At 40.8% G+C, this 13097-nt stretch overlaps 1 protein-coding gene across 4 annotated transcripts; it reads right to left on the reverse strand.

Annotated features, from left to right (window-relative positions):
• Positions 1-254: 254 nt before the first annotated feature.
• On the reverse strand, positions 255-11896 carry shox (shox homeobox). 4 transcript variants are annotated; one of them, XM_080785405.1, is made up of 6 exons: positions 11499-11896; positions 9740-9948; positions 6479-6536; positions 6140-6228; positions 2951-3163; positions 255-2516 (listed from the first exon to the last, which is right to left on the reverse strand). In XM_080785405.1, the coding sequence occupies exons 1-6, from the start codon at positions 11743-11745 to the stop codon at positions 2427-2429; spliced, it is 906 nt and encodes a 301-aa protein (XP_080641531.1). In that variant the 5' UTR covers positions 11746-11896; the 3' UTR covers positions 255-2426. The 4 variants fall into 4 exon arrangements, with proteins under 4 accessions (XP_080641531.1, XP_080641529.1, XP_080641530.1 ...); XM_080785403.1 differs by having other exon boundaries at positions 6140-6249; XM_080785404.1 differs by having other exon boundaries at positions 6470-6536.
• Positions 11897-13097: the final 1201 nt, after the last annotated feature.

Consider the following 13097-nt stretch of genomic DNA (forward strand, 5'->3'; position numbering starts at 1 on the left):
ACAGTAGTACTGTACTACTGTAGTGTACGTACTGGCCTCATTGTCTCCTAAATGTTCTCTCATATTTCACTATCAATTAGAAAATTGTGATTTTTAGAATTTTCCATTCATTAATTTTGTTTTGTTTAGAGGCTTTGCAAGGTTCCCCGCCGGTTATTCCACAACAGCCACGTGTCACTGTGCAAGGGCTTGTCCGTAACAATAAATGTTGTATGATACAAACGCTCTAAAAAATATATATTTTAAAACTCAAGTACAAATATTTATAACTTTATTGATAGTTTACTTGTACAAGATGTACATTCATATTTAGTGAATCAAAAGGGAAAAACATAAACTGTAATGATGATTCATGTTTAGGCATGCTTGCATATGAAATGCTAATAATTGGTGGGTATTGGGGTACAACAAATTCCATGGAGTATTGTTAAAATTCAACCGTCCCTGAAATGTTTGTAAACTCGGACACGCTACATTTTAGGCAAACAAAGCACTACAGCCACACCTCCCAATTCAAATTTCACACTTCAAAAAAAGAAAAGGAAACAAAGAAACATACAAAAATAAATGCAAAGCCATGTAAAAAAAAAATGTACACTTGTAGTTCAACTATTTAATCTTTCATAAACTTTGAGACAAAATAATAAATTAAAAACACCCATATGTTTAATTTAAAATGGAGAGACATAGATAAACAATTCTAGATTGGTTGTACATTGTTAGATGTTAGAGGTAGACCTTGCTAGGATCTACGTGTGTGTGTGAGGTCGCTTTGACCGCAGCGTTTTGACAGTTCCCCAAAGAATAACTGTAGTATGGAGGGGGAAAAAACTATTTTAAAACATTCCAAATGTTCTCAATAATTTTAACTCTATATGGATTATTTGGCAAACAAACCATGAAATGGCATATGTAACAAGAGTTAACAGCGTTGTTTGGTTTACAATAAGGATTTGTTGATTTTTGCGATGAGCAATTGGCAAAGATCTTAGTGGATTTTCACATTGTTTTGTTTTTATTTTGTTTTTTTTCCACAGATGTTAATCAAGTTAAGTTGGGGGTATTTTGTTTGCTTCTTTCTATTTTTCCTTTCTTTTTTTTTATCCTGAAAATGTGCTTGTGTCTACCTCAACAAGTTATAATTGTACCGGATGTATATAAAAACTGTGGTGAATACATAAGAGTTCATTTGGGATATGGCACATGGTTGTGGATGTGTTTATTCAACTTAACATAATATACACTGCCTTAGAAAAACTGGTGTGTTTGGCAAAGTAATTCAACACTCCAACGATATCAGTGCTTAAAAAAAAGACTGAAAATCACTGGGTTTCTCTTTATCATTGAGGATTAACTGCTAGCTGTTTTACTTTTTTTCTTCCTATTTACAGTATTGCACTTAAACTGCACACCATTGCATTTCAGTTTAACTGATGCTTTCTTCATATTTTCAGAATTACAAAACAAAACAAAAAGAGCGCAGTTATACCCTTTATCCATGATAATGTCCTTTTTTTTTTTGATAACATGATATCAAATCCCCCACCCCTCCCCTCATTTAGTAAAGTAGTCTGCTTGTAGTGCTATTTGTATAAACACCCACATACAAGACCTGGAGTGCAAAGGCTATCTTCACTTCTTTACCCAGGATACAGCACAATAAACAGAAATAAATCAGGAAAGAGAGAGAGAGAGAGAGAGAGAGAGAGAGAGCGCAATGTGAGGACTCGGGAGAATGCAAAACGTAGTCTCTCATGGCACATGCCCGGCGACACACAGAATAACATGTTTCTTCCCTCCACGGGAAAAAAAGAAGAAAAGGATTTGTTGCTTTTGTTATAAGACAAGTCCATAGCATACGGACATCAAACCCTAATGGCGAGGCCAGTGACTTTTCACTTTATGGATGAGGAAGGGGTATAGTTGGCATGTTTTGCATGGCAGTGTTTAAAAAACAGTTGTTGGAGCATAAAGATATGGGACAGAGGCCAGCCCCCATAAAGGTCTGTAAACCTCCATTGGTACTCATGCACTTGGCAGCAGCAGGGAACACAGTGGTTTGGAGAGAGACAAATATGGCCTATTTTCTTAATTTTCTTTTTTTTGGAGGGGGGGGGGGGGAGGGGGAGGGTAGGGGGGGGGCATGTAGAGGGAGGCGGTGGTGGTGGGGATGGGGGGGTCCTAAGAGTGAGAGCCATTCCGATGTCTCGAAGGTATGTGGGGTATAGGTTCTGTATTCCCCTCCCAGCCCCTCTCAGCTCATGCTCAAAAAGCCACTGCAAAAAGTCAACATGGCGGGGCCCACGGCGGCGTCAGTGTGAAGCTCTATAGTTTTGACCCTGCTGCTGCCTGCCCCATGCTGCCTCATGCCACTTTGCTTTGTATGAACGTCTCCTCGTCTGACCAGCCGGCCCGCTCCCCGGCCCTCAGACAGACATCCACATGTGTTTGTACGGTCCTGGGGTTGTGATCTGTGCCTGGAGTGGACTGAGCCATTGGCCCCGTAGAAGTCCTGCCTGTTGGGCGAAAAGTAAAAGGTGATTTCATTGGTATTTAATTACCGAACCGTTCTCTAAAAGTGGTTTGTTTTGGCAGCTGGTTTTGTGACAATTTTCTCGCTCTCCCCTCCTTCTTTCTTTCATTTTTTTCCTCCTTTCTTTCTTTCTTCCTTCCTCCACTGTTTCACCCCCTTTCTCTCTCTCTCACACACATTCTCTCTACTCCCCCCTCTCTCTCTCTTCTGTGTGTCTGCGTTTCTCCCTTTCATTCTCGCTCAAGTGTTTTTTTTTTTGTTTTGTTTAGTTTAGTTTAGTTTTAGCTGTGAGTGTCAAGGCCCCTTTTCACAGGCTCAGTCTCGTGTGAGAGAGGCGATTATGAGGCATCAGGCGAGCGGTAGAGGGGTAGCCCCGGTTGCGGGTCAGAGTCCCAGAGCCTCGGTATGTTTCCTTGCCTTGAGTCGCAGGTCGGCGATGCTCGAGTTCTTGCTGTTACTCTTGGCGGCCGCCGCGACCGCCGCCGCCGCCGAGGCCGAGTCGGCCAGCGACGCGATTGGTAGTCCGAAGGGAGGGGGCGGGAACATCAGGTAGGGGGCGTGAGCGGCCAGGTGAGGGTGCAGGTGGGGGTGGGAGTGAGCCACGCCCTCTAACTGGAGCTGAGCTTGGACCTGTGGGACAGCAGCGCAGAAACACAAAGCCAAGGGGTTAGTCGTTCCCTTCCCACCACCAGTCCCCCTCAGGCCATGTGTGTGTGTGTGTGTGTGTGTGTGTGAAGAGAGTCAAGGATTTAGGTTTCACAGTCTGACACTATTAAATTTCCCCCGTCAAAAGTTTTTACCCCCTCGGAGACGTTGCTTACAGTGTGTTTTCTAAGAAAATAGTTAAGGGCTGCGCCCTGAGCTTTAGCCCCGTTTTCATGTCAGCTATTCTAAAAGTTAATGAATCATACATTGGTCTCAGACACCATATCCAATTTAATAGTCTGAGAATCAAAGGCTTTCTAGGATCCAGCGCAGATTTGTTTAATCCACAGTGAGAACTCCATTATACCCTTGGAAATATGCACTGCCTCTAATAATGTATTCCATTGCATAAATAAACAACTTTGCACTAAAAAGAAATTCAACATTATTTGGGAGTTATAAATATTTATCCAGACATATTCCTATAAAGCATATAGGGAAGAAGAAGTCAAACGGAGCATAGAATATCAGTTTCACATTCTTGGCATTTATTTTATGAGAAGTTAGGTGAAAATTAGGCATCCTCTTACTTCATAGAGGGAACTAAGCTGCCTCATGCCGTTTCTCATGTGTTTCAAGCACCGCAGGAAGCGGTAGGAAAACTACACTGTTTCTCCATGTCTCATCCAACGCAAATAACGTTTCATTTCATGCAAAGTAGGCTATGGTCACAGTCTTAACTTATTGGCTATAGCCATTTCGACCAATTTTTCACTTAGGTTGATTTCAAAATGCCTTAAAACACTGAAATTGACTAAAATTAAAGTTGTTTAAGTGAATGGGAAAATTAATATAAACCACAAAATGTGCCTTTCATGAGGCACGCTATATTCATATTTGCTCAGCATTGCAATAACACGAGTGCCAAACACAAACTGCTGCACACATAGGGATAGCCTCTCCTCATATTTGATTTGCCTGCCGTTTTTTTTTCAAAATAGCAACTTAAATTCTACAAATCTACGGATGCACATTCTTCATAATCTAGTCTAAGTAAAACACAAAATGACTAAAATGACAAAATGACAAAAATTGACTCTCTCATGAAACCTACGTAATTTGTAAAGCAATTCTCCCTGGAGCTGTTCCATCTCTGAAATTGGAAGGGACATGACAGAAACTGATCAGTCCCCAACAGGTGGTGAACATTTGCCTGTGTGTGTGTGTGTGTGTGTGTGTGTGTGTGTGTGTGTGCGTGTGCGTGCGTGCGTGCGCGCGTGCGTGTGTGTGCACACATGTGCAAATTGTGTATGTGCATGCGTGTGAGTGTGTGCGCCCCTGCGTGCGTGGGCATATTGCACATTGTGTGTCCATGCATGTGCATGTGCATGCGTGTGCGTGTGTGCTCCCCTGCGTGCGTGGGCATATTGCACATCGTGTGTCCATGCAAGTGCAAACTTGTGTAACTGTCCGTGGACCATGCATGCATTGGTACATACTGTATACGTGTCCCACATACACATGGCCTATAACTAACCTATCTGTGTGTGTGTCTTGACTGGCCTTTTCCATTCCTCGGGTGCACTGTGATATCCTTGGTGTAAAGTGCCGGCGCGGCGCGGCCTTTACAGTATACGTGCGCTGCCACGGTGCTCGTCTCAGCCCTCGTATAGAGTTGAACCTCTCTCAGTATGCAGGCCTCGTGCCTTCCACCCCTGCCAGCGCAGCTCAACGCCAATATCCATCAGAACCCCCCCCCTCCATTCCCTCCTTTCATCATCTCTTTTATGTGCTCGCGCCTGCCGCTTAATTAGGCCGGGGCTTTTTCACAAGGGGTGAGGCAGACAAACGCAAGAAGAGCCCGTGGATGCTAAAAGACACACCGAGATATCCGAGAGTGTACATTTAACTATATGAGAGTGTAAAGATGGAGCCATAACTCTCCCCTTCTTTCTTTCTTTCTTTTACTGTGCAGTTATAGTAGCAGATCAAATGTCTGTCCACCTCTCCTCTCCCTTCACAGTTCACACCACACTTGCTCCCCCACCCGACCCCCTCAACACAAGCAGGAGGGTTTAAAAAAAAGTGAGCTGAGGTTGAGTTCTTCCTTCCACCCATCTCATACACACACACACACACACACATGTAGCGTATACGTACAGAGTCTAACATGATTTATTACATCTGATGGCTAACTTTTTTCTTTCTCCCCCAATCAATATTTATATAGTGCCAAATCAGAACAAGTTGTCTCAAGAAGACAATTTACGAGGCCATATAGACTTACAGAAAGTATATAGTTTTGACCGGCTATCTATTATGTAAGACTAAAGAGATAAACTATAGTACACATTGATTTGATTTTTATAATTAAAGCAGGCCTTTATCTATTACCAGTTTCCACCATTCACATTCTCTCACACACACACACACACACACACGCACACACACGCACGCATGAACGCACGCATGCACGCATGCACGCACACACACACACACACACACACACACACACACACACACACACACACACACACACACACACACACACACACACACACACACACACACACACACACACACACACACACACACACACACACACACACACCAAATCGTTCTCAAAACAGAGGTTTCATCTGCCTTTTTTCTCCCCCCCCCCCCCCCCCGATTTTCTGAGTGGATCACCTCCCTATATATATACTCGCCAAAATGCTGAGCAGTAATATTTTTTGCTAAGAAAGCGCAACACTGCCTACATTGATACCGTTCAATTACAGGCTTATACGCACTTAACAGATTTGCGTCTGAACGGCCACATTCATTATGTGGTTTCGAGTTATTCTCAAAACGGCCCATTCTCAAAATGGTTCCACCAATTATAATAACGCTTCTCATGGAGCCTTGTTAAACTTCCTCATCTATTTGGATATGCATGAGAATGTGCATGCATGGCCTTACCTGTTGGAAGGGCATCCGCAGGGCTCCCATATTGACATAGGGAGCTACTCTGCACGCGTCAAGGTGACTGGCAGTGCCCAGAATAACACCTGCAGAGAAGGGAGAGATGTCTGTCAGACAGCCAGACAGTTGTTGTACAGTCAGATCAGGAGGAGGCATATAGCATGGGTCACACATTTCCACTTGCATAGTTAGAATGCTAAGAATTCTGCTAACTATAAGAAGGGCCACTCTGTTATAAACAAACTGGCTTTAAATTCAAATTCAGCACACCATGAGCGAATCAACATTAAAAAAAAAGAATGAAAATAAATAAGTTATATAACCTACACAAGTTACCTTTGTGCATCTGGTTTTCTTGTTTTCGACATTTTGCTCTTCTGTTTTGAAACCAAACCTGTAATTGAAATCGTATAACCTATTAAACACAGAAATTCAATATACCAAAAAAAAAAAAACTCCATTAATCATTCTTATTCTATATATAGGCCTATATCTGATTAAAATAATAGTATTAATAATATAATTGATATTCAGCAGGCCTATACCGTATATGCTAATTTCATAATATAGCTATAAAAGGGGCCAGTCTGCAACCCACAGCCTTTAGCTACAAAATAATTTCCAAGTTAATCAAATAGTTTGGGGGCGTAAAAAAAAATCTATAGGATATGGAGGTTGAAAAATGCTCCTCCATTAACCATCATCGACCAATTTGCTCACTATAGCTCGGAGCAGCGGGCTGTAGGCTACACTACACCTTATTGTTAATCATCATCAACATAATTTGCCTCCTTGAATCCCATTATCTCCTCTCCCCTCCGACCCCATAATGATTATCATTTACAGTTGCAGAATTAGCGACTTATGTGCGGACCACAAAGGGCGCACACTAATTACTCAAGGTGCCGGGGCCATTTTAAGTTACACGGACGTCGTTGAACACGTGTCGATGGGACAGCAATAATACGCGTGTCGATAAAGTAGGCAATACACTATTGACATACTGCCATGTTTAAAAAGTGCGTAGCTTGCTGTTTATAAAAGCACATTCTTGATTTGTATTGTGTATATAGGCTATAGGACAAGATTCTGGCAATAGTATACCTATAGTGTAGGCTAGACTATTAATTATGATGTATTATAATTAATAATATAATAATAATAATTATTATTATTATTATTACCCTTATTATTATTATTACACGTTAAAATGCGTAAAATAGTCCTATTTTGTAAATAAACACGAATATATAGGCTATATATGGGCCTATATAGCCTGAGCAGTTTTGTAATCCAATATATCAGAACCAGCCAAAGCAATAACAGAGGCTGGTAGAAAAGGGAAAAAAGGTGTTTATAAAAATCAGAGGCGTTTTTGTATTGACACAGAAAAACTTTTGATAAATTCGGACTAATATTAGACAGCTCGGGATCAATTCGAATTACGTGCCAGTATGTTAAGCAAAGTGAACTACACTGGTTCAGACAGTTATTTCTTCATTAAGGACCACTCAATGATGCGCTTCACAAATACCCTAATCTAATTTCCTTTTGATTTTTATTAGAGTCAGTGAATAATGACATTTAATTTAGCTCTGCACCAGAAACCGAAAGATATTAGTCGTAATAGAATTACTGCCCGCTCCTCACCAAGCTCTCATAACTTTCAATTAGATTCCTGACAGCTGCGCGGAGTGCAGGGCTTCTGTTCCGCGACGAGACGCGCAGTGTGCACATGCAGTGCACCTTCGATCTGCAGCAACACGCTATGAAATCCACTTTCAATAGATTTGCGATTAAATAATGTTAAATGATTGCTTTGTGAAGGTTTTTTTTTTTTTAATCTTTTCTCCAAAAGACGAAAAGAGTGGGGGTCCTTAAATCCCGCGCTGTAAACGCGAGTGAATTAGCCTAAATCAAGACCGTTTGTTGTTTCCCAAAATGGTAGTCGGTCGTCTCCATGCAACGCGACTCTAATGTCTCTTTATTCGCCCAACAAGATAGTTTAACAGCAAGCAATGGAGTTGCGATGGAATTGAGTTATTTCTAATCTGTTTTTATGGGAACAGTACATCAAGCCAATGGCAGATATTGCAGAGAAAATGAGCAGTGCAACGAGGTGAGTGACATAAAAGCGTGTCCCCCGAAGCAGCCGTTCAATCTCTTCATTAATTTTAATGACGTGGTAAGATTTTCCAAGGCACATAACATAAGCAATTGGTGCAACCATTGAGGTATATACTGTAGGCCTACAGGCTCACCACAACTAAGGCTATCTTCACTGACGGTTCAGTTGTCTGAAGATAGATTGATTCTGAATTAAATCAGAGTCATAAAGCAAAAATAATGCAAATCAAGACCGTTTTGCACTAACCATGCAAAAGAAAAGAGGGAAAAAAACGTTTTGGCCTACTAAATGAGATTAGGCTATTATTAAACTTTTAGCCTATAAAATACTACTGGTTGTTTAATATTGGGTGTAAAAAATAGCGTTCGTCTGAAGTATTAAGCCCAGCTGCATGCATCAATAATCAGGGGTTTGTTTTGTCTCCACTCAAACAGGTATAAGCCTGCATGCAGCGAAATGTTGCATGCATGATTTGTAGACTATATAAGGCTTATTACGCATTTTCCACAAATAATATGTATTTTACGCCTACAACGTATAGGCCCATATCTCCTTTATGTTTATGGCCATGCATCCGTCAATAAGACACTTGAATAAATGAACTTAATTTAATTAGAAGCTGCTGAATAAGTTGGAGTTTGTATATTCCAAAACAACCATATAGAAACGGCCATGAAACATTGACTATTATAATTGCATAATGTTTTTCACCAAATGTTTTTATTTAAAGATTTATAATATTTCAAAAGGGGACAGTGAATGTTTGCTATAACCTATAGGCTATACACATTGCGCAACAATCAGGTTTGATTTCTAATGTTGTGTTCGTTCCAATCTTATTTCCCATGGACCTGTCAAAGAAGGGCTGTTTGGGAATGAATGAATCGAGATTCGAGACGCCGTCTCCATAAACCTTTGTGTATCCACTCATTTGTCACATAGGAGGACATTTCTGTAAAAAAAAAAAAAAAAAAAAAAGAACCCGTAATTCCGTTTCGTGATGTTGAGAGATCATATTATAGGCCTGCCTGGTCTGTGATTTAGAGCTCAAAGTGGGGTCCGGGGACCCCCACGGGTCGATGACGGGGTCCCAGGGAAGTCCCCATGCAGCGAAATTATATAGTTCAAAAAGCGTCAAACTGAGTTTAACAATATCGCAACGGCTCACATAACAAGGCCTCACTGCACAGCCATGTCTATAATTTCCCCAAAAAATAAGAAAAAAAAAAATACGCCTTGAAATGTTTTTTTAAGCAAAAAACAAAACAATCTAATATATTTTGAAACGTTTTACCAACACAACACTTGCATGCATATACTATAGGTCCCTCCCTGGGCACAACATCTTTTCAGATAAGGGGTCCAAAAGCGGCCAAAAAAAAACCATATCGTCTATGGGAAAAGTTTGCGCGGCCCCAGATTTAGAGAGGCCAACATTATCATCATCCTCATCCTCATAACCATCCTACCTGCACTCGGGCCTCGGACAGGCCCAGCCTCTGGCTGAGCTCTTCCCGCATGAACGCGTCGGGATAGTGGGTCTCGTCGAAGAGTCTCTCCAGCTCGTTGAGCTGCTCCAGGGTAAAGTTCGTCCTGCTCCGCCGCTGTTTCAGTTTGCTCTGCGCGTCCTCGTCCTCCGACTTCACGTCCTCTTTCTTCTCCTTGCACTCATATATCCCTGTTAAATGATCCGTGGGATTTTAGAACAAATAAATACTGCACGTTTGGACGTCTATATCGCACTACACTCGCACACTCCTGCATGGAGCTGTCACTCATGCACTCTCAAACCTCACACACACACACACACACACACACACACACACACACACTCTCTCACACTCTGTCTGACAGACACACACACACACACACACACACACACACACACACGCGCGCGCGCACACACACGCGCATACACACACACACACACACACACAAGCATGGGCCTATATAGATCGATGGAGTGACTACCTATTTCATATGACTTGTGTGATATAACTTATATGCCTGCATTTTACCTCCACAATGAACAGTTTTGCAGTGACCCTGCATATGTAAATGAAGGTATAGGCAATAAGCTTAGCTATACAATACACAAGTACAACGGATTTAAAGAGCAAAGGAGATTGGACTATCGAGATGAAAGAGGTCAAATATAGTTGCACGGCATTTGTAAATGTCTTATGCAGCTCTGTATAACAAAAGTGGCAAACCTTGTTATTTTCTTTTAATTAAAATGTGCAGCTTATTTGCACATAGCCAGGCTTTAAGGATCTATCTAAAGATTTGTTTAATATGCTTTTAACTTTATAGCATTTATGTTAATACATGTTCTGTGTACTGTTTACCTATATTGTTTGAAATTTATTGCATGCAGCACATGCGTTACACAATATTTCCCAATCTAAACTATATTACACATCACTGTAACTATAGAATATGTCATTTTCTATGGAAACCATGTAGGCCTCCTATTTTCCATTTCAATTTCTATGCGTGAATGCAGTATTGTTTTTAACATAGGGCCTATTTATATTTTACACCTGTAATCCTGCATGTGTGACAATAACGTAGGCCTACTCTACTGTATAGGTGTATTTAAGGAAGGCTTTGCTGACACATGTACTGTGCACCTGCTGTAAACTATAGGCTATAATAATTACAATGATCAATATACTGCAGAAAGTATATAATGTCATATTACAAACAAAAGTATTTACTATACCCTGTTTAACTGAATGCCGAGTAGAAAATAGGCCTATACTCGGATGCAATTAATAAACAATTATAGGCTATTTAACGTTAGCCTAACAGAGGAGTATATATTTGGAAAACTGCAACTTTGATAGGTTTTATTTTACAGGAATTACCAGCTGTTGTATAATACGATGTTTTCCGCGTAGGCTTATATGCTTCAACAAAATAGTTAAGACGATGGACATCATGCTTTAGCCCGTTAGACTGTAGCCTGCCATAGGCTATAAGGTTTCGTTTACATGCAACACCTATCCGTTAAAACTAATCAAAATGCGGAACGAATGCCTGAATAAAGTGAAAACGTGTGCTCTTATACAATCCAAACCAAACTATACTTGCCACGGATTTTCGCTATACGCACATTTTGAGATCGGATCGGGGTTGTTGCTCCCCGAGCCCTGAGTGACTGCACACTTCAGACATGTTTTCCGGCACAAAATGGGGGATAGATAGTACTACAACAAAACTTACCTTCTGACGCCCTCGAAACATTAAAGTCCTTCAGTTTTTCCTTTTCTAGTTCAACGTGTTCCTTGAACAGATGCACGGGACAGTGGCTGCCCTCCGTTATGTCCTGTAGGCTTGTCTCCGAGTTGCCCAGCTCCCTCGCCCGCGCCAAGCCACTCTCCAAAACTTCCCTGTACGTGATGCTCTCTTTGCTGGTCTCCTTGGTCTTCTGATCGAAAGATTTCGAGACGAACGCCGTAAGTTCTTCCATTGTGTGTGGCTCAGTGGTCCGGGATTAAACACGGGAATCCACCGTAAGATTAAGCAGTTGTGGTGCCTTTTGTCTGCTGCAACTATTATGCTCTCTCGGTGCGTCGGTTTGGTGCTAGCAGCGATATGGAATGGGGTGGGAGAAGAGGTGAGATCACTCCTGCTGTTATGACTGTGTATTTGAGAGCACACTATTTATACACACGGCCACTTCAGCCCAGCCCCCATCTCTCTGTGTCTTGAGCAATTACTGGCGGCTCGACTTTTCAGAATTCAACTTTCAGCAGCTTTTCCAGAAATCAATGATGTGATGGAGGCGGTTAATTGAATTATGGGTCATTAAAATGCCTAGGGAGACTTACTCCTGCGAGTAAAGAAGTATAGGCTACATTTAATTAATTCGGCGATAATTTAATTTACGTGATCGTGAGATAGTCTACAAAATGAGGAGTTTCTGGAACTGCCCCCTCGTATTAATTGTGTTTGTTGAGTTGACAAATATAATTGAAACCAAACACGAAAGAACTCCAACAGGTTACCTATTAATAACGTATTTAGAGATTTATTTATTTATTTCTTTAAGCCATCTTTTTTTAACCAAACATGTTTTGAATTAGAAATAATTCACATTATATGCTGCGCTATATATGTTTGATTGAGAATGACATCGAAGACGATTAGCCTAAATCACATCAACTATTTTGAAACTTGTTAAAGAAATGATAGACCCATGTGTTCAGTTATTTAAAATGTCATTTGGACGGTATAACGTTTTGACCTGTCATTTTACATACATTATTGTTAGGCCTATAATATATACTTTCAATTAAGCGTCCGGTTTAGCATATTCGCTAAATAGCGGATGAGGTTCTATATCATTTTATATAGCCTGTTAATTGAATAGGCCTAACGAATATGTTCAAAACGTTTGTATGCATATTTTGAAATAAATAAATAAAAATAAAATATATGTTGGTAAGTATCCCATATAAATTAGCCTATACAATCCAATGGTATATGGGTCTATATAGAGGTCTTATAGCCCAACACATATTGGGCTATAATTGGGCTACTTTGAAATTCTAATCCCTTTGGTCTATATAGCTACTGAATCATATCAGCTTCCAAGTTACAAATAGCCTACACCATACAAAATCAATATAGTCTACCTATCAACAGTGAACAAGACAAAAACAACTTCCTTTATTTACAGTATTTTCATGGACATGTTAAGAGTGCACGCCACCCCTATATACAATGTCTCGACGTTATGTGTGTAATATAAGGCGTCCGTCAGTCCAGCACACACAACAAACACAAAAGGCCGTGCTGTGGGAGCATGTTGTCCCCAGG

This window comes from Protomyctophum bolini (genome assembly GCF_963924005.1).
Source record: "Protomyctophum bolini genome assembly, chromosome: 16".
NCBI classification, from domain to species: Eukaryota; Metazoa; Chordata; class Actinopteri; order Myctophiformes; family Myctophidae; genus Protomyctophum; species Protomyctophum bolini.